The sequence below is a fragment of the Tuber melanosporum genome (assembly GCF_000151645.1).
Source record: "Tuber melanosporum whole genome shotgun sequence assembly, scaffold_228, strain Mel28".
NCBI lineage: Eukaryota > Fungi > Ascomycota > Pezizomycetes > Pezizales > Tuberaceae > Tuber > Tuber melanosporum.
Window position 1 is genome coordinate 68304 of NW_003298895.1, and position 21854 is coordinate 90157.

At 47.4% G+C, this 21854-nt stretch overlaps 4 protein-coding genes; 2 read left to right on the forward strand and 2 right to left on the reverse strand.

Moving 5' to 3' along the window:
• Nucleotides 1-4475: 4475 nt before the first annotated feature.
• On the reverse strand, nt 4476-6885 carry GSTUM_00000866001 (uncharacterized protein; the record flags this gene model as incomplete). XM_002838138.2 has 10 exons in its annotated part: nt 4476-4839; nt 4890-5025; nt 5086-5281; nt 5340-5449; nt 5497-5602; nt 5668-5984; nt 6035-6079; nt 6132-6718; nt 6776-6799; nt 6852-6885. 10 exons carry the CDS (start codon nt 6883-6885, stop codon nt 4631-4633), a joined length of 1764 nt encoding a protein of 587 aa, XP_002838184.1. The 3' UTR covers nt 4476-4630.
• Nucleotides 6886-7927: 1042 nt separating this feature from the next.
• On the forward strand, nt 7928-10119 carry GSTUM_00000867001 (uncharacterized protein; the record flags this gene model as incomplete). XM_002838139.2 has 3 exons in its annotated part: nt 7928-8663; nt 8715-9345; nt 9392-10119. The coding sequence occupies exons 1-3, from the start codon at nt 8592-8594 to the stop codon at nt 10117-10119; spliced, it is 1431 nt and encodes a 476-aa protein (XP_002838185.1). The 5' UTR covers nt 7928-8591.
• Nucleotides 10120-10131: 12 nt separating this feature from the next.
• GSTUM_00000868001 (uncharacterized protein) lies at nt 10132-10559 on the reverse strand (the record flags this gene model as incomplete). XM_002838140.2 has 1 exon in its annotated part: nt 10132-10559. One exon carries the CDS (start codon nt 10557-10559, stop codon nt 10401-10403), a length of 159 nt encoding a protein of 52 aa, XP_002838186.1. The 3' UTR covers nt 10132-10400.
• Nucleotides 10560-11301: 742 nt separating this feature from the next.
• Nucleotides 11302-12577, forward strand: GSTUM_00000869001 (uncharacterized protein; the record flags this gene model as incomplete). XM_002838141.2 has 2 exons in its annotated part: nt 11302-11509; nt 11592-12577. The coding sequence occupies 2 exons, from the start codon at nt 11302-11304 to the stop codon at nt 12509-12511; spliced, it is 1128 nt and encodes a 375-aa protein (XP_002838187.1). The 3' UTR covers nt 12512-12577.
• Between the last annotated feature and the right edge of the window lie 9277 nt (nt 12578-21854).

The following is a 21854-nucleotide window of genomic DNA, read 5'->3' on the forward strand; positions in this document are numbered from 1 at the left end:
AATCTGATCACTCACCAGAACAAGTTAATCCTCGTTGCTGTCACAGGCGAATCAGGGGAGTTGCTAAGTGGAAGTATTCCAATACGGGCCATGGTCCCGGGCTAACGAAATACGTCACACAGATCATTGTGGTCGACTGCTTGATTTAAGATAATAAATATCCCAAACATCTATGGGGGATATGGTTTAGTGGTATAATACCTCTTTAGCATAGAGGTGGTCCGGCGTTCGATTCGCCGTATCTCCATTTTTGTTTTTTTTCACGACTTTACAAGTCATTTTTAATCACTTCTCCACCCCCCCTCTTCCTTTGAGACATGATAATGACAGTCTTTCTTCCGCTGATCCCCCTCCCAAACAACTAAGGTTACCATAACGTCAACCTTCCGCCATCATATCCAATAGTTGCTTCTCCATCACACAATTCAACCTTATAGACAAAAAACTAACCATTCAACCCAATCAATTAAAATAACCGGTCGTTTAAAACCAAAGTTATGACCATCTAGCAATAGTACCCATCACACCTAAAAACCTAGCACAGCCCTAGATCTAACTTCTACAAAACAATCCCGCAATATCCATGCCTCATCGGGTCAACCCAGGGGGGCAACTTCTGTCTGATGCATGAATACCCCATACAACACCTATGCAGCATATCGCAGTTCTCCCTGATATTTCGACAGCCTAAGAGAGTTAGTCCAGGCTGCCAGCCTAGCGGTGTTATAAATCGTTACCTCCAATCACCCATTCCCAAACTTCCACCTTGACACCCTCCGGCACTGGTTCGGGTGGAAGATTCACTCCAGCGGCTATTGGCCAGTAAGCCGAAGCACTAGAACCAGCCACCACTACCCCCTAGCACGCGAGCTTTTCGGTGATGGACTCACCACTTGTTTCTTTAGCCGCAGCTAAGAGGCCCTCCTGGGCATCATCCAGAGAAGTGGTGATCTCCGGGGGTGGCCCCGGCTTCGGTTGGACACCGCTGATTGTGAGAGCCATTGGACTGTACCGGTCGTTGGTGCTAGCAATCCGGATCCTGCCATTTCCCACGGGGTGTGATAAGGCTGTCTGGAACAGAGTTAAGGGTATTAGGGCGACGTAGAATAGATTGAGGTTTGTAGACTTCATGGTGTATCAGGTCAAGATGTGCGGCAAGTTATGAGGGGCGGGAATGGTGGGGGAAAGATAGGCAGCGGGTGGTTTATAGGACGTCTAGGGAGAGTAACTCGTGCTTACGTATCCAGCCGACAGGATACGTAGTCACTGAAGCTGGAAATGGTAGGTCGCAGTTTTCTTCGTTTATTTTCCCGTGCCCGCTTTTCACCACTTAATTTTACCAAAGGTTTTGGGGTCCTATTACCGCATTTCTTAGCTATCTGGTTTCCTATCATTAAGGTTTGTAATTAAATTTTATATGTTTTCCTCTCCTCGTCTAATCATCTACACCACATACTCGGCCCTATTCCCCGCCACCGTCTCCGAAACCGAGTGACAACAGATGACACCCCATGGGCCGCTCGGGTGAGCGATCTTTTGGACAGAAGGCTTACATATCCATACCGGGGCTGGTACTGCAAAAAAAAAATTCGACTTTTGGGTGGCGGTACTTGTGATAAAGACTCTAAAATTTCTATTTCACGCCGATCGCACATTCAGGCTGGCAGGCCGTGTGCAAAATTCACGTCCGAATGGTTCAACTTAGGGGGCAGCTTCATGTAATAGCGTTCACGGATAGAAAAGTCTCCCGGAAAGCGTTTAAGACCTCTGATACTGAGCTTTGACAACTGTTTCCACAAACTCCAAACGTGGGAACTCTACAATCGAAGCCTATTTCCAAGGCAGTATATCCCACGCGCAAGAATTGAACCAGCATACGTCTCAAAGCGGTAGAAAGCCGGCATCATTGGGAGGGGGTCTCGGCGTATGTACCAAAGAGCCTTATAATTCGCAAATCCTCTTCCTACAACGCTCCGATTCCTCTTCTGAGTTTTCCCAATGTCTCTTTCGAGTATTGTGGAAACTTGTTGACTCCTCCAATACGCCAATATCCCTCTGACCCTCTTCACGAGCTTCCTCCTTCGCAGCCCTTTTATTACTTTCCGGTTCGTCCTCCTTAGCTTCCACCTCACCCATAACTACAACGCAAACCCCTGTCAGCAAGAGAACCATCTACCGCGAAAATAATGACGGGCGAGAACAAACCTTGATCCTCCCTGACCTCACCCCCCGGTTTATTCTCAGCTCCCTCCTTTCTCAGTCTCATAACCCACCTCCTCACCATAGACAAATCCCCATCTCCTTCGAACTCATCCACCCTATCGCTCAATTGAGTGAGAAAAATACTGCGCCCCTCGTGTACGCCACGGTTGTATTCGGGGATGAGCGAATCGCGTGTAGCACGGTGTGTCTCTGCAACACCTGCAACCACCTCCTGAAAATGCTGGGTTACTGGGTTCATTGTCGTTCTTAATGCAGCGCCGATGCCGGTAATGGCTTGCTGCGCACGTGGAGGTTGTTGGCATGGAAGTGGTTGTTGGCGGTATCATAGTGAGGTTTATATACATACTATACCGATGGCTATGAAGTGATTACGTGGATGAGGTTGGGGTTGGGGCAGAGGGTATCATTGGGAATTCTTCTGTGTATCATACTCAATCTTAAAAGGTGGATACAGAGAACGCAGCTACGGAGAACACAACTTCGGCAAAAAAATCATGGCTGAAAAGCCTAGAGAACCTAAGCTCAAAATTGATACTCCTCTAGCCAGAAATCTACAATGATACTAGTACGATACACCCTCCAGCACCCGACCCCAGCAAATATAAGGAATCTGATACCACTACCCAAGCGCCAAGCTATTGGCCAGAGTCCCCGGTTCGTTGCCGAGGTCTCCCAACATGTGTTGTACTGTACGAGTACTGTACCTGCAGAATTCAACCCCTTAGAATTGCGAGAAGTGATTAGTAAGAAACTACTACCTACTTCATATTTGGCTAGAGTGGTGGCAATCCCGCAATCCCGCAATCCCATAAGTGAAACCCATCGTCTATATATCCATCGATACCCAAACATAATCGATGCCTCCAAACCCTAGCTCAGTCATCTCCCATCTAGACAGACCCGTACAGTATAGTACCAACAAGGAAAACCAACGTAACTGGAAGATTCTCCAAATATAATATCTTTCCTCGCCTCGCCCACCTAACCAGGCCACCAATGAAGAACATAAGAATCTGAACCTCACCCCACAACTTACAACACCATCTCAACTCCTTACACTAACTGTTGCCCCATTGTTTTCCAGAGAGGACACCGATACGCTAGCTGACCTTCAAGCCTTTTTTTCTACGTACAAACGGATAAATGAAAACCGCAACCGCACATCCGAAGAAATCACGAAGGCGAAGAGAATTAAAGCAGAAAACTCATGAGGAAATAGCAATCGAGAAAGTACAAAAGGGGTAGGGAAAGGCTACCAGAGAAGGGGATGAAGGATCAAGATGGGCTAGTGAGAAGGAGAAGGATAATCCGGAAGGAAAATGAAAGTATGGGCAGGGAGGAAATATGGGATATGGTAACCGAGAGCAATTGTGATGGCACAACGCTCTTGCAGGCTTCTGGGCCCAGGTACCAGTATTTGTCCAGTGACCGGCAGGACCCGTACGAGATGGAGTCCACGGCAGACCAGTAAACCCTGGTCACCTTTTGTATGATATCATACCGAAAAAACCCTTTACTCGAGTACTCTTACTCGTAAATCCACCATCGGAGATCTCAAACAGAAATTAGTATCTAAACCACAATAGACTTAGCTGGGTAGGTTAGCGAAATAACGAATACCCGTTAATTAGATCCAGCAAGCTCGGACTCCCCAAGCTATACTCTGTCTGGATAACACTAGTCCTTCTTAGAGTGTCCCGTCTTGAATTGCGAGGCTTGAAGCCACGTTGTCCGATGGTGGATTTAAAGGGTTTTTGCGGGTATTTACCACTCCACAGCCCTAACTCATTCCACTGCACAGCGAGCCCCCGCCATAGACTAGCAGCCATCCGCACATATATGATACTAGCCACTATTGCAATCCCGCCTGAGGTTCAATCAATGGTATTGCTCAAACCTTCATACAGCTCGCGATCACGGGCACCCTCTATGCGATGGAATACGTTACACTCCGCAGGAAGGCGTGATGACATGATAACATATTATCATAATAATAATAATAATGGTGATGAGCGGGCGGGAGGCGATCTCTGTCCTATGATTATTTTTTTGAGGGTCAGTGATCTACAGGGTAATTTATTTGGAAATTTTTTAAAGCCTTGCCCCATAACTTAGGGTTAAAGAGAGCAATGCCCCCTATATCCTTAACTACACCTATGGACCTCAGGATTCAACCGAGTTTTAGTATTTCGGCGAAAGATCGCGCAAATATTCTCTCGGTGGGAGAGAAGCCGCCCCCTAGTGTTGTGCTAAGAATCTAATAAATTATATCTTCCAGCACACCACGCTAGTACACCGATTACCACTCAGTATCAAGAGTCCTAAACGCAGCTCGGCGCGCATTCATACCCAAAAAACATCCGGTATTGGCTTCACAACCAATACCACATATATCTCCACAAGGACTCTAATATTCAATCGTTGCTTTCCCATACGACTTCCCATCATACACCAAGTCCAGCTCCAAATCGGCTGACCCAACCTTCATGTCGACACTGAAACTGGCCCTCGAAACCGGGTCTTGAAAGAAAAATAATAATACGGATTTCCTGACTTGGAACGCTGACGGTGGCATCGTAGTCACGTCACAGGTGACCGTCCCCAACGTATCCACCACTTTTCCGTTGTTAGTCTTCTGCCAATTCACAAAGGGCAGGATAACCTACTCCAGTGCTTAGCACTCAGAGGCGGACTGTCAAATTTGCATCCTACGAGGGAGAGTTTTACCCTCTGTCCATCACCCGGGCGGAAGGAGACCCCGCAGGGTATCGAAATTACTTTTTCATCGCTGGCATCATCGCCCTATTCTTCCTTTCAACCTTGCATCTAGTCAAGTGCGGTGGCGGAAGAGATCGTATATACCTTTGTTGCTAGCCACTCAACGTTATCCCGGCTGTATTTTGTCCCGTAATAAGGATCTACGAAGGAATCTTCTTCGTCGTGTACACCCGCTTCAAATCTTTTGGCTATTATTACGCCGTAATGTTGCTTCAGCTTCCGTGTATGGACTATGCCCTCGAGGCCATGGAGAACTGCGCCCCGGACCACAGCAGACCAGCTGTAGGTTTTCAGTACACCACTATAGGAACTGGCTTGTGGGATTTCGGCGAGCTTACCAAAAGGTGGGATTGATGACTCGGATGTTGTAGGACTGTCGCTTGGCCCAAGCCTGCACTTGTTTAAAGAGATACCCAGATTCGCCGAAGCCGCCAACCAGGAAGATTGTCTATTAATTAGTTTAAGGCATAAAATAACAGGCGAGGGATATCATACAGATATTTTATTTGTAGGATCCAATCTGTTAGAATCCCGGACCTGCTGATCTAATAGGGAGATTGCCTGCTCGACGATCGGATCGAACAAGCTCTTCATATCGGCCCTATTCAATACCTTAGCCCCATCGGCCCATATGGATATAGGCAATAGCCAGTTTACGATACTCACACCGTCAATCTCAATTCTCCATCCACAATCCCATTTTCGGGATCATCTCTCACATACCCAACGGGGATCCGCCAGAAGTCTGTACGAGCCGTCGTTCCAAACCCTTTCTTTGCCATGTCGAATGTAGTCATAAGGGAGCTCTGTGGCGCAGTCTTTCGAGCGGCCCACCCCCTAAATATGGGTCCAATGCGGGATTCTAAAAGGCTAAGGAACGCTCTGTCTACCGCAACCGACCCACATTTCCCACCAGAACCTATAGCGGCTTCGTATAAGCTTAATTTAGGACGCACCTTCTCAACCGTGTAGGTTATCAAATCCTGGGAATTCAGCAACTTCTAAAGCTAGTGCGTTGTCCAAGTTAACTTACCACTGTCCCGCCCCCGGCATCGCAAATAACGACTCGCTCACCTGGCTAGGGTTTCGTTAATATTAACCCAGAAACGCCGAAGCAGAAGAGAGCCTACCTCGAGAGGGCTACAGGTATCAGAGCGTTCGTGGTAAATCTCCTTAAGACAATAGGATGCCGCAGCTTCAGGTTCTGAAACCATTGTCAATGTATCCCCAGCTCTCGATGTAAATCCAGCATCCCTCGCTGCTTGACAGGTTGCGTTCTGCGCCTCGTGACTCCATATTGCCGGCGTCGTCAAAACGAATTGAACCGGCGTATTATCCAGTGTATGGATGTCTCTTTCGCTCAGTGTCTTCATAAGATGCGTGTACAACAGTTTGAGGTAATCCGTCGTGGTTTCTACTGCAGTCTTTCCTGCGGGCAACGGAATGTTTGCGTACGAGCGTTCCATGGATTGGGGGTTCGATGCGGCCAGTCGGGGGTTGTCGTACTTTGTTGCTGCGGCGTTCGCATCTAGGGCAAGCTTAAAGTAACCATGGCGGAGCTCGCCCGCGGGAATATCATAGCCCCAAGTTGTGCCGTTGTTTGAATAGCTAATTTCGGTGGGGACTTTGTCATAGTTGGTGTTTCCCCGACCTGGCCAGCTGGTGATCACCTCTATACCCCTGTAGTCGGGGTTTGATGTGTGAATATATGCTAGCCCTGGAGGTACCGGTCAGCCATGGGGTATCCGGTTATTGAAGGTCAGACGCTAGTTACCAGAGTAGGTCGTGCCAAAGTCCACTTTAACCGATGGATTAGAATATCGTGGATTAAAAGCGAAGGGGGAACATACCACCCACTACAAACCTATGGCGTTTATTTGACATTTCGGATTTGTAGCCTCTACTGTTGCTGCTGCTGCTGTTCCTATTGTTGCTATAAGTTGGCGATAATTCACAGTGTTGAATGATTAAATTGGCCCTAGTTTCCTATGCCAAGACACTGTGCTCTGGATCGACTATCCAAGCCTTGTACGTACAAGTATCTTACGGGAATTCAGATGGAAAATCAATACACCACGCCCTCGAGTGTCTCACTCCTTATTTTTTGTCCCGCCGCTGCCTTGGGGTCTTGATTCTCAAACTAGTTCACCCCTCATCCAACTCCCATACAAAGAAACGTGTCGACAGAGCTGTATGACGCCTGATCCGTCGAAGTAAATATCTAGGCCCCGCCTCAAGACCGCAGCAATTAGAATCAATTCCCTGCTCGGGCTACTGGAAATCCAATACGAGCAGAAGCATTGCTCTACGCGTTCATTCTTGCTTTTTTCCGTGCGGGGAAACCCCGTCCTAACTTGTCTATTGGCAGTTTACTCTCAGTAATTTACACCCCGTAACTCCGATTACCCCATAGACGGATGAGACATGCAGATTCCGGACCTTCCTAGTCCGGGTGCGGCCCAGTGACTTCCCCTGTTAAAAATCATGAAATCTCAAGTGGAAAAGTCCCTCAGCCACAGCATAGACCCACCGTAAACGGAAGTCCTGAATCTGCATGTATCATCCGTCCATGGGATAGTTACTTATTCCATTTCCAATTGCACGATAACAGCTAAACCACCCACACCACCGAAGATCATGGATGCTGCTCGGCATGCTCAAGGGCCAAGGCTTTGTTCTCTTGTCCGCTGGCATATCCATCCGCCGGAATCTCTGCCCGTCCGTTGGGATCACTACTCGTCATTGGTTTTTTTGTCGCCCCTCCATCTGCCCGTCCGCACATTCGCTGAGCGTTCCCGGGGCCGGCCGTTTGTCCCACCACCAACACTTTTGCTCGGGCGTCTAGCGGTTCTTCTGTCCGGCCGCTTGTTCGCTCCTGCCCGTCCACTTGCCTGTTCCCGCCACTTGTTGGCGCATTTGCTTTGTTGGAACGGAGGTTCTCGTTGTGCGTTTTAGAAAAGCGCTTCCGACAGAGAAGGATACGAACGTCAAGGAAGCTATAGACCGTCGGGGGTCTTTGTTCCTATATTTCTTTTGTTAGCAGTAGGAGCGCGGAAGGCAATTGGAGCGCAGAAGGCAAATTCGAGAGTCTTTGAGTCTATTGTTTGTTCTCTCATTTGTTAGCATGATTGATAGCGTGGGAGCGCACAGAGGAAATGAAAATGAGTGTGGGGGGTGTTAGAGATCCCGGTATGCGGTGATCGCAGGAAGGATAGGATAGGTGATCTTTGTCGTTTATTTATACTCCTGTTTTTTCCTGTCAGTTAGTTTAGTGGATCTGTAGAGCTGTGGAGTCGTGGAGCGAGAGATAGAGAGTCGTTGAACAGAGCGAGTTGCGGAGCGACCTTGGTGAACTTCCCCACTTTCGGTTGTGCAGAGTTTTCACAGCGCATTTAGTGATCGCCGTTTCGTTTCATCGTCGCTCGTTCGGTATAGTCCTAGCTCCAGTTAGCCCGTTGATTCCTAAAACACACTACTCGTTGAAAGAATCCTGGACACTGAGCGCCCAGTACCGATATCTCACGATACTCGCCGCCCGGCCCCAAACACGGAAGAGAGCCGCCCCATTCACACCAGAATACTAGAACACCATGAACCAAGGCCCACCCGAGACCTCCCATAAGCAGAGATGGGGTCTATCAGCTTATCAAGGTTATTTTTCTGTAAGAAAAACTCTTCCTTATATCCTAGGAAAACCTCTAATCCTTCTCCAGGGTACCCACAAATACAATGGGCAGCCGGAATTAACCAGCAAGCCAGCTGAAGAAAAAGCATTCAAAGGAGTTATTAAACGTAATGTAATGCTAGAGGCTGAGCTAGTGAAGTTAGAAAAGCAGAAAGAAAAAGTAGACGAAGCTAACGAACGTCTCCAACGCGATAACGAGGCACTCAAGACCCAGGCCACAGTGTTGAAAGATGGAATTGCACAGCTCAAAGGTGAATTAGAGGAAAGTGAGAGAATCCGGGAAGCACAAATGAAAGAACTCCGACAGCTTCAGGCTCAAGACTACGAGAGAGCGAAGGGTGCTACGGGGGAGCCGCACGAGGCCATCAGCTCCCAATTCCGGGAGATATTCGCGCAGTGCTCGCACTGGGCGAGGGACTATTTTAACATTAAGATGGTGGATTTTGATATCAGTAAATTCCCGGAGTTCAAAAGGGAATTGGAAGAGGTGTCCTGGAGTAACAGTGACTGGGGCAGTAAGGTGCTCTTTAAAGCTTCACACTTGGTCCAAGCGGTGCTTGGGAACATGATTTGCGATCAAATCTTCTCTTCTCCCTTTTCCGGCACACCGCGGGGTTTTTTTCAACAGTTCCAAAATATGTATGAGATCAAGTATAGTAGTATGTCTTCCTCTTCTAGCCCTGGGGTTCATGCTGATGAGTGCAGTTGATAGAGCAGAGGCACAGCGCTGGCGGGCGAGCAGTCTCCAGACACTTTATTCGAGCAAGAGATGGCCATTAAGCAGCAAAGAATCCCACTCGCTCCGAACGTGCAAACAGCGCCACGCAAAAGATATCTATTGGGACATCGATGAAGTCCTCAGACCGATAATTACTGCCCACTATCCCAATTTATCGGATCAGGAAGCGGACGTGCAGAAAGAAAGGCTCTTCTCGATAGTCGAAGACGCCAAAGCACTCGGTGAGAAGATGGGCAAGCAATCTTCCGAGCTACGGATGCTCTCTAAGTCCTGGTTCAGCAAGAACGATCGACTTTTTATCCTCGACGACGTTCGAATGGAGAGTAGACTCGGCAACGATGAATACGACCCTCGAGACGATTTACGGGTTGACTTGATTCTTTCCCCAGGGTTCCTCAAGTATGGCAACGACAATGCGGAGAACTTAGACGATTGGAATGTATGGACGCCTGCAATCGTGGAAATAGATGTCCCGCTCCCACCGCTGCCCTCGAGACTGCCGGCGCCACCTGCAAAAACACGGCCCGCGTTTACTACGGGATATCCCGAGTTGCCCCGGGATGGGCACAAGCAGGAGGCCGCCTCGCCCAGCACCACGACCGAACAAGAGCACTGCAAGGACGGGGAGTACGAGGACGTACCGGTAGATGCTCCCATGGACCCAGGCCCTTATGACTGTTTGGGATGGCATTAGGGGTTTGACTTGTTTTGATAAGAATTTTTTAAGGTTTTATTATTAGTCTACGATACTTATTACCCACCCCCGTTTTATAAACAAAAAGTCGTGAGGTTCCTGGTTCACCCCCCGCCAAGAAGGTAAATCCGTATATTCAGAAAAATAATAACCCACCACCACCAACAACCATCCATCATTCACCGATAACATACCGGTAACCATCTTGCTCTCAAACTACTTAAAAAACTAAAACTTACCATCGCACTCGAGTACGGTGCTTCGGACCAGTTAGCCCCAGATCAATCCCTTCCATGAAGCTTAAAAACTACAATACCGGCTCCCCACAATTCTGATACTGACCAAAAACCTCGAGCGACCGGCATCATGCTGGTACTAGTACCGCAAAATCTCGTGAAATCCACAGTCCCCAGCACCCACAATCCACGTGACCAGGTCATATACAATAGCCTATGAGTTGAAGCACAGCCTCGCAACGGTAAAGTTAGCGATGTTTGGCAGATGCCACGATACCGCATATAGTAGCCGCTATTCCTTCCCAAGTAAGAGTTTCGTCAGGCGGAGATAGCCAGCTACTTGTATAATATCTTCTACTCGTACCAATCATTCCACCACCCTATCATTCTTCTACACGTGTGCTGAACCGATTAGGATACCCGATTAACAGCACAGCATAATATCATACAACGGCACTGCCTCCTAGAGCCCCAACTCAACGAATCCCAACCTCATCCGCTGCCTCGCATGCCGCGACACCTCTCCATGGTACAGTACCGGTACCCGTACTCGAGTACTTGTGCTGCCATGGTATCGTAATAAGCAGCCCCAGTCACAGTACCGGTACTTGTACAAGCAAGGAATAGTTCTACAAGTACAGTACCCGCGGCCCTGGCGGATGCCATGCCGAAGGTCTACCCGAGCGGGTAACAGCAGCATATCGATCACCGACGTGGCAGTGTGTTAGTCGTTCCTAATGCGCACGGTCGTCAAACTGATGATGCCCCTCACGTCGATGTGGTTCGCGTAGGCTACCGCATCGCAGTCCTAGTCCCCCCCCCTCAAGATCAGCCGCAACCAATTCCATAAGCTGGGCTGGATAGAGCGGGTAAATCCACGATAGAAGTATTGTACTTATATTGTACGGCACTTTATTCAATAGCCCTCAACACAGTCGGCAAAGGAATGGCCAATAGCCCATCCTCCACTATGGAATCCTCAGTTGCGAATACACCACCCTCAGCATGGGATGTTGAAGAAGTCGATTACAAGACCCTCATGGAGGATGAGATAGTGATAGCAGTGATGGGTGTCACGGGCGCTGGGAAGAGCCACCTTATACGGCAAGTCACAGGACGCAACGAAATTGCCGTCGGGGACGGTTTAGAATCTTGTATTCCACCCGTTTCCCTCCCTTCCCTCCCAATCCATCCGGCACCGGAAACAAGTATATACTAAGAAGGGGTGGTTGTAAGGCACCGACAAAATAGCTTCCTACCGATTCAAACACGACGGTCTAAACATCACCCTCGTCGACACCCCGGGATTCAACGATACCTACCGCACGGACACGGATGTCCTCCTCGATATAGCAACATGGATGGAATTCAGCTACCGGGAGAACTTCAAACTCTCGGGAATAATCTACCTACACCCCATATCCGCCGTTAAAATGGAGGGCTCGGCGCTCAGAAACCTACGCATGTTCCGGAAACTCTGCGGAGAGGATGCCCTCAATCATGTATTCCTTGCGACAACCCATTGGAAAAACGTCCCCGAAGAGCTCGGCCGCAGGCGCGTCAAAGAATTGAGAGAGAACCCGGAGTTCTGGAAGGGAATGCTGAGTCGTGGCGCTAAAGTTGCCAAGTACCTTGGTGATAGAGAGTCCGGTTTGGACCTCATCGACGTGCTCGTCAAGATGGGCCGCGTGACGTTGGGGATTCAACACGAGATCGTGAATGAGGGTAAGGAATTATACGAGACTGCGGCCGGGGAAGCGGTGAACGCGGAGCTCGCGCGGTTGCAGAGGAACCATGAGACGGCTTTGAATGCTGTGAAGGCGGAGTGGATGCAGGCGTTGAGGGACAAGGATGAGGAGCTCAAAGAGGTTCTCTCCGAGGAGAGACAGAGGATTGAAGAGAAATTGGCCCAGGTGGAGAATGATAGGGAGAATTTGAGAAGGGAGAGGAGGCGCGAAATTAGAGAGCAGGAGGACGAGTGGCATAGGCGGGTCAAGAACATGGAGGGAGCGCAGCAGAAAGAACGCGAGGAGTTTCAACAACGATTCAGAGAACTACAAGCTTCTGTTAGAGATGGAGAAAGTAGGATCCCCTGGATGTCGCTGATAGATTTGGTGGCAAAGGGGTTTGTTCATTTCATGAATTCTAGGGGATAGTTCTCTTTTTTCTTATTGTCTCTATTCTGGCTTGTGTTCTAGCAATTTTACCCCTCTCGGATCCTTATGTGAGTCCAATAACTAACGATTTCCTCGATCCTCAGCTCCATTCAGATAGTGATTTGCAACTTGGGAAATGGGACAGCATGAAAAAAGCGCAGGGAAAGGGGGCATATTCGTGCTCGGGGGGGCTCGGGAAATAAGGAGGGTATTTTTTACATCTACTACTTGAGTGTAAAGAGGAACCCGATGTGATGATTCTCGAGATATCATAATATCTCCCAAGATACCGCCCCTACTAGTAGTACTCGAGTAACGTACAGTACCTTACATTGTAACCAGCCCCATTCACTTCCAGATGTAAATATATTGTGATTATCTTCTTTTTTTCTTCTTCTTTTTCAAACCGATAATAAGGCGATCTGTAGCATTCCCATCCCTAAAACCCCCCAGCCTACCTAACGTCCCTCCTCCAATGATCGAAGTCGCCCTGGAAATGCTCCTACCCATCGGATGAGCCAAGCGATGGATCCGGGAGTCATCCAAGCCCTTATCCAAGAATGCGCCCCCGACCACCAGGCACCCTAGCTGACTATCTACATGTCGGGGTCCTGATTATTTTCCAAGGCCTTCACTATTTATGGCTATGATACTATATTCGCCACCTAAAAAGGGCTGCAAATCGACAAAAAACCCCTCTCGATCCCTATTCCACACGAAACCCCAGCCCTCTCTTTACCAGCCATTCCGCTGGTAGGCCAAATCAAACTGGGAAACCGGCGGAGAGCCTTTTCGAAAAAGAAAATTGAAAGGTCTGTGGGATCGAGAAACCGCTGAGTATCTGCAGTAGCAAAATTGTGGTTAGCATTCCGGTATCCTTCGTAGGACACCCCCGACAAGTAAAAGGTCTCTAGTCACTTTCGGATCTTATGATATTCCACCCCATGGAATAAAGCATTACAAGTAACCAATCTACCGTTTTTCTATCACCAATATCTTCTCATAATTCTCTTGAAATTTCTTAACCCCCATAGTGTCGAGCCGTAAGTCTCTGCGAATGGTTGGTCTTCGTGTAAAATACCCAACGGCCCGAGTTTTTTTGTCTCCTCCCTGTAGAACAAGGCGCTTGTCATCTACTATACAGTACAGTACAGTACTGTACCCCTAACTTATATGGCATCCCCATACCGGTATTACAAGTCCCGAGCTACTTTCCAGATCTTAGCACACAATTTCATTAAAACATCACAACTCGTCCATCTACCGTACTCGAGCACCGGCACGGGCCCCGCACTTCCATCAGAGGAAGAAATGGTTGCCTCTACGATTATTACAGTTTCATGAAACTCCCCATTTAGGTAGTATAGTACTGTACCACCTATGATTCTCGGGAACAAAGGAAGAAGGTACTGCGAAAACTGACCCTTCGCCCCAGCTCAAGAAAAAAAGAAGAAAAATTCAGTACACCCGCCAGCAAAGGCAACACCAGTGTCCTAGCGCCAGATTCCGGTATTGGAGTTAGCACTGTAGCTGTATAAAGTCGTTAACTATTTACTAGGATTCTCAGCTACGGTACCAGTTTGGTCAATTGTTACTATCCTCTCAACAACGACCCTAACAACCATACCGGTATAATACCTACTACTAACGAAGGATGGTCGCGGAATGATATCAGATGATGAAAAATATCCTCCAGCCGATGGCTGCCCCTCTCTACTAGTAATCGCCAGATATGTACGAGCTTGGGGACAAAATTCGCTGATGCCCCCCCATTTTGTACCAATAATGGGTATTTTTCACTTTGCGAAACCTCGGCCCCATCGCTCTACGAAAAATGGAAATTTTTTCTAAGACCTTTAGAGTATCTAGATATTGTTGCCCACATGCGACAAGCTTTGTTAGTAAATGTCCGTGGTGCAATACTAGAAGTGATGACGGTTGGCAAGTGGTATGATACCTACGAGGCTACCTGACAAAAAGTACATGGCAGCAGTATTGTCTTACCTGGACGGCTCTGAGAAATCATGGGAAAGTAGGAAAATTCTCATAATTTTTACCTAGAGGGTCTGGGTACATTATGATATTAATTCAATTAATTCTATACTTCCCCTAAACGAGTCTTGAGTGCCACTCCCGGTGTAAAACGGGGGGTCAGCGAATTTTGTCAACAGGATTGTACAGTACAGTAACCAGCTTAAAACTCCAAATCGATAGTCTACCTCAGCAATGGTATTATACTTCCTACTCTTGAGTAACATTCAGAGAGGATAAAGCGCCAAAAAGCTCCTCTACCAGACCCTATGTTATTATATCAGAAACAACAAGAGAAAAGCCAACTTTACACCATCAAACTCCAGAGCATTCGTAGTGGCATAATAATGCGCAACCTCACCACGAGTTCCACACTCCTCGCCCGGACTCAAGCAATCGCAATCAACCCACTCCCCGCAAAAACGCACGACCCGCGAAAAAAATCCCCATACCGGTAATTCAGAACCTTGGGCACCAACCCCCGAGTCCCCCCGAAAGAAGATGGGGCTCCCAACGTCCGGGGGGTTCTGTCTGCATCCGATTGAACTGGAGGATCCAATGGGTGAAACAGCAGAGTGAGCACATAGCGAAAGGGCCACTCTCATCAATTGATATCTTTCGGAGGCCAAGTTTCTCAGGTCATTATTCGCATCTCAGCCCCGCCCCCGACCGCAGAAACCCAACGAGGGCGGATAGATTCCCCCCATGAGACGACCTAGCTCAAATTTATCTCTAATTTAACTGTTTTTCGGGAGTGCCGTCGACCACACCCAACACCTCCCTACCATTAGAACAAACCAATGAGAGAAGAGGAAAGAAAACCCCCGTCCTTTAGGCGTAGAGTTCCGGAACCCACGCCGCGAACAGCCATTCTCACTGACCTACCGGTATCAAACCACACCTTTAGTCATAGCAAAACAAATTATAATGTAAGTTAACACTCATCGGGATAATAAATCGGAGTTTCTCGAAAATAGCCCCCCTCTTCAATCTCCAAATACAGAGGTTAGTAGTAATCAGTCAACGGGACAGTAAAATCCCACCAAATTACAACCTTACGGCATCTTCCTTGACCTACCCATCCTACACCATCATGAACTCCTAAGCCTTTCGCGAGAGTTAGTGCTCCACCGATTCCACCTTATACTAGCGGTATGGAATACAGCTGCTAATAACTCCCAGCTCTATCCGGTTCGAGATCATATCGAGTGTGTCCTTTGTCGGCTGGGGGGTATGCTCGCCGTTTTCCGGCTGCTCGGCCGGCCCGTAGGAAAGGTTTTGGTTTGGGATACTATTATTCTGCTAGTAGATGTGGTGTCTAACGACCCTTTGGAGGGGGCTGTACTGTACGTGGTCATGGTACTCAATAACACGTTCTTTTGGTCACTTGACTCCCCCTCCCCCCCGCCCGCCCAGGGATTAAGTTCTTCGGAGAAGGTATGATAGATATAAGGGGGTGTGGATATTAATGCTGCATACCGTCAGAACTACCTTTGCCAATGTCCCCACGGAGCAAGGTTAAGTTTTCAAATCCCACAGAAAAGCGCGGATGGTTAATTACCTACCCGGCAGTGGGATCTCCCCCGTCAAAAAAAACAAAAGATGTCTGTGAGCAGAATTCAACTGGATTACAGAATTGCTATCCTATTGGTGGGACCCCGAGCCCTGGTAACATGCCCAAGTAGTAACATGACGATAATATCATTATTTCAGATTTGTCGGAATATGGCTTCCTAATGAGGAAGAAGAATCTTTTGTCATGGGAAGATAATGGAAAACACAAGATGAGGGAGTATATAGTATAAGGATGTAAGAATAGTAGGAGGGAGACGGAAATCAACCATTTTTTCTCCTATAAAATATCTCTATAATACTATTACAACAAAATTGTGTCTTACAGAACAGGGCCAGGGCATACTACTTGTCCAAGGTTGCAAAGACGCTTGACAGCCTCCATCTTATGGTAAATCCAAAGTGCAAAGTGCACAAAGCAGATACTATCATCATATATGTGCTCCGGTGTAAGGGTATTTCGCGTCCAGTTACACAAGTATTCTCTTGCTTATCAACAGTCACCTATTTATTCTCCAAGTAAGCAGACAATACCATATCACACCCCTATATTGTGCCGATCCTATCCCAAAAACCAAATACAAAAGCGAAAATCACGCAGCTTAAAAGAACATGTGAACAAAATCCACAAGGCATCCAACATTGTGAAAGCACACAAGATGAGGGTGTGAAGATAATTACCCTCTGTGATGATGCTGGGTAGAATTGAACCCAAATAGGTCAACACTTAAATATGAATCGACAAACCTGCTATAGTGTAAGCATATTTTTCTATTATTATCATAGTATAGGAATTAATATATTTGTTACCAGATCTACAAAGGAGTAAAAGAAAGTGGCATCCTATAAAATACGTATTGTACTGGCCACCTGCCCATATTCAATGATACCGAAAAGCAGCATTTAAAAGCTTTTATAACACTTGATACCAGAACACGATAGCTTAGTTGAAATGAGGTATGCCTAGAGATGGGCTATGCATGCAGTCCACACATAGTAAAGAGTGTGATGAAATCTCTAGGATATCACCGCCGAGTACCAAGATGAAAGTTTGTGATTCATCTGGCCAACTATCCATTGCATGTGGCATGGTGCCTTAAAATGTTAGGCAGAGACAACCTGATAGACTGCAGAGTTGTCTAAGGCCAAACAAGATTCGTTTCTGTAGATGGAGATTGTCTAGGAAGGCTTGAACTTCACTCATTTCGTTTATGACTACCTAGAGTGAAGTAAAATAGGTAAAGTAGAGGAGAATCGTGAAGACAATATTATATTGTTAAGGTCTCTTCTCCATTGCTTGATGATGTCTAAAAGCGTGGGAGGCACTTCGATATTTATATTCTATATCTGAGTGTTTACAGACTACATCTATCTATTATACAACTATGTACTTCTGATTATAACTAGCAAACATTGGGTATTCTTTAAAGTGCAAATACCCAGAGACCCTAAAAACTACTACACTCTCTTCAGTAATTGTGATATAGCTAACTGGGAATCATGCTGTTCCCAATAGTAATTACCTGATTTTCAGAGTCTTTAGACTTATGGCCTAGTTCTCAAGTCGAACTGAGTTGACACCAATCACCTCCATCATTGATGAAATGATCAGTTTCATCTGCAGGTTGTATCTGTGAAGGTAGTCGTAATTGCAACCATCCTAGGTTGGCTGACTTCAAACCTCCATAACTCCGTATCCAACTGACAGATATCTTTCGGAAGACTTCCTACTAATTTGCAGGAAGTTATTCTACCTGACCAATAGAAAATCCCTCTATTGGCAACTCTTGGTTCCTCTGGGTACTAGGGTTTCAATCGCCATTCTAGTATTGGGAATTATTCCTGCAACTACAGTACATTCCGAGACTCAGTTGCAACACTCCGTGAAGTCTATTAGCTTCTGTGATAGTGTTTCTTAGAGTTCTCAAGTCTTCGGATTATTATAGAGTCTGTGCAAATGTATGGGATACTCATTGAGATTCTTTACCATTCAATACCGTCTCTTTATGCAAAAACATTCCATTACCTATGGCCTATGTCAAGGCTGTCACATCTTTGAAGCTTAGTGACTCTCTGAGTAGTTGATGGATTTACTCTGTTTCACTTTTCAGACCTAGCCAAAGGTCTCCTCCAGTATATCCGGCAAACAGGATCCAGTCGGATGGATGATAGTGACATATATGGTGTTAGTCCTATACCTTCAATTCTGTGGCATTTAGTCACAGGATGTAATTAAGATCGATATGTATAATGATGTGCAGGTCCAGTAAGAGAGCCAGAGAGGGGTGTTGGATACCTGAGATTTCAATTCCAAGTGTAGTTACCCTACTTAGAGTGGTTCCTAGGTATCTGATTTTGGTATTTCTAACACAAATACTTGGACTGGAGCTATCAAGACTGGCTCCGTGTTCTCTGGACAGATGAGTCTACTTTTTCTACCATTAGATTTGGGAATCACTCATAGATTACAAGAAAGACAAGTGAGGAGTTCTATGAGGATTGAATTGACAAGACCTTTGAGTTTGGTTGTCCATCAAAAATAGTTAGGATTGATTTTGTGGAACTATAAGGTCTAAACTTGTATTTATTTCAAGTAAGATCAACGTAAACTCTGCTGAATATGTTAAGCAAGTCATGTACCCATAGCTTGGACCCTTTTGGCATCACTGCTGTGAGGTATATGGTTGAGTCATTGTTGTGGAGAATAGTGTACTCAAATTCAAGGATTTCACTAAATACTACAGAAATCTTAATGAAGTTGAGACTTCACTGTTAGGAATACCAGGATCTGATACCTAGGAATTACTCTAAGTAGGGTAACCTTACCTGCAATCGGAATCCCTGGTCCCCAACACCCACTTCTGGCCCTCTTACAGGTTTCGCACATTATCATACATCTCAATCTCAGTTGCATCCTGTGACTATAATGCCACAGAATTGAAGGTGTCAGAATAACACTATATATGTCGCTGCCATCCGTCCACCTGGATCCTATTCACAAGATATATGGGAGGGAACCTTCGGCTAGGTCTGAAAAGTAGAACAGAGTAAATCTGTCAACTACTCAGAGAGTTACTAGGTGTAACGATCCCTCTCTGGGTAATTAGTTCTTGGCGACGGGGAACGATACTTCTCATTTCTATCTCTTTCTTCCTTTGTCTTATGATAGCTCTAGGCCTCTGTCTACGTTACCAATAGTACAAGACCTTTGTCTTCTATCGGGAACGCCTATCGTAAGCTTTCTCTAACTCGTCTTGGTGAAGAACCTTCCTTGGCATAACAATAACGTTGCAGTAAAGATAAAGATCATAAAGGTGTTTTATATTTGTTAAAGTAATAAGTAGGAAAAGTACTTAGAAGTCAATCTAATTTTATTTAAACTCGTACCGCCAACACTGGCATACGACGAGCCCCCGCTGGCACAGGGATACCGCTAACCGGTATACCACTAATCCTAAGCTAACTAAGTCTACGGTCCCGCACCTGCCATCCCCGAGTCATGCCGGCACGGAAACTAATTACAAGACCATCAAACAACCCAGCGCCCGCCCCGGTCCAAGTCCGTAGCCCCTCTGGTATGAAGCCAACCAGCACTAAGGGTAGCCGAAGCTGAGCAAAAGACCAACCCAATCAGGTTCCTCGTCCAACAAATATAAAATCACTACCACCCGGTCTGAACACTGTCCTGCAACACCCCCTCCACAGTAAAAAACCAACAACAAACCTAAACAAACATAAACTACAGGCAACACGATGGCAGAGAGGAGGTGACCAACATGTCTACCTCTCGCATCCGCATACCAGGCCGTCGACCCTATGAACCCACTTTGCCAAGTGCCTCCGGAGAGCGTAATAGTGAGGAGGACCTGTACCTGATGCCTGTCCCCCAAAAACAAACTCATAAACATAGGAAATACATAGAGGTAGTGACAGACCGAAATTGTCAGTGGGGCCTATCTCCCACCCATGGTGCCTTGCCCCCACCAGCCATGCCCATTGCCAAACCAAAGAAACCAAACAAACTCCACAAAACCCAGCACGCAGAACTCAAACAAGTCCAACCAGGTGGTTGCAACCCACTATCTGCACAGGTGGCCATCAACCATCCGGGTCACCGAGGAGCTTTACAGCACTCAGCAGCTTCACCCAATGTCCCATCAGGTCGGAAACACTTAATTAGACATCGCCCAACCTGACGCATGCCTGACCGGTGCTCCCAGGTGCCTCTCCCCCCCCAATCAGCCCCCCCCAAGCCCCACACACCAGGCGCCACAGAGCCCATCCAGCCCCCCCAGCCCCTCAGACAGATCAACCATCTGACAGCCACAGGACAGCTATACCTAACCCCATCGGGTGGCCACTGGTCTTGGCCACGCCAACAGAGCCACAACCCCCGACTCCATATAGCCAAGGGGGGCCCACCAGCCACAGCCAGGAGCCACAAAGGAGGCGGCACCAACACCCGAAGGCACCAGCACCTGCCACACCATCCAACCCAGCCAAACCGAAGTTCAACTGAGCCAGGAAAGGGTAAGCGGAGCCAGCCAAAGCCAGCCCCACAGGTCCGGCAATAGGCACGGACCGAGCAACGGGCAAGAGGCATCCCCAACTGACGCGACAAGAAGGGGGAGGGCGAAAGAACAGAAGCAGACAACCGGAAGGTAGGCCCCACTTGCAATGGGTGAAGCTGCCAACCACAGACCACAACCGAACCATCCAAACACACAAACAACACGAGTGTCTGGCAGCCAATCGTCCCACACCACCCCAGGCTGCAAAGAAAAAACACACCAGGGGGTAAGATTTTTCAGGGTCAAAGCCATCCCCACCACAGCGAGGAGGTGACACCTGACTGAACCACCGTATATGCCGCAAGGACAAAACCTCCAAGGGAACGGTGATAAACAACATCGTAGGATTCTGACCGTAGAAACGTAAAGTAACAAGGCAGGGAGGGGCCGGCGAGGCCCCTTCCCTTGAGGAAATGATGCGGCCGGTACAACAAGTTGATACTTGGGAAGGTCATCAGTCTAACCCAAGGGCGTTTTGTATCGTGAGAACTAAGGACTCAGTTAAAACCCAACAAAAAACATGAGCTGGCCCAAAGAACAACACAGGTGATCCCCCCAAACACAATGTTCAATCCCGCCAATCAAATGCGAAACGTGTGAGTAGACGATGGACAGGAAGCCGTAGACATTTTACCGAAAGGGGCTCGTATGCGACTGTGATGAAGTGCCCGAAGTGCTAGTATCGTGAAATAACCAATCCAACGAAACGAGAAGCAAACAAGTAGTCCACCACGCAACACGTAACAAACCTCAACACCAAAGACCCCAGGAACTACTGAGCGAACTCAGATACCTCCCCCAGAATCCAAGGCATCAAGGCCCATCATGATGGCAAAAGAAATGCTCGGGGCGAAGTGACGGCAAGGACGAGGAAAAGTACTTAGAACAAAGCGTGAAGAACCTATCTTCCTCGGCCGCATTGGCCTCCTTATATAGTATTCTTCCCGCCCGGAGTCATGTGACCTAAAGTGGTCACATGTGCAAAACCAAATCATAACAAATTAATCATGTGACCAAAGTGATCACATGTTCAAAACCCATGACCTCATAGCGAGGTCATGTGCGAAACATAAATCATATGCGCAAGGCTTGCCCGTAAGGCACACTCGTAAGGCATACTCGTCAGGCGCATGTCCCATGACTCGCCGTCTGTGTGCTAAATGACGGGC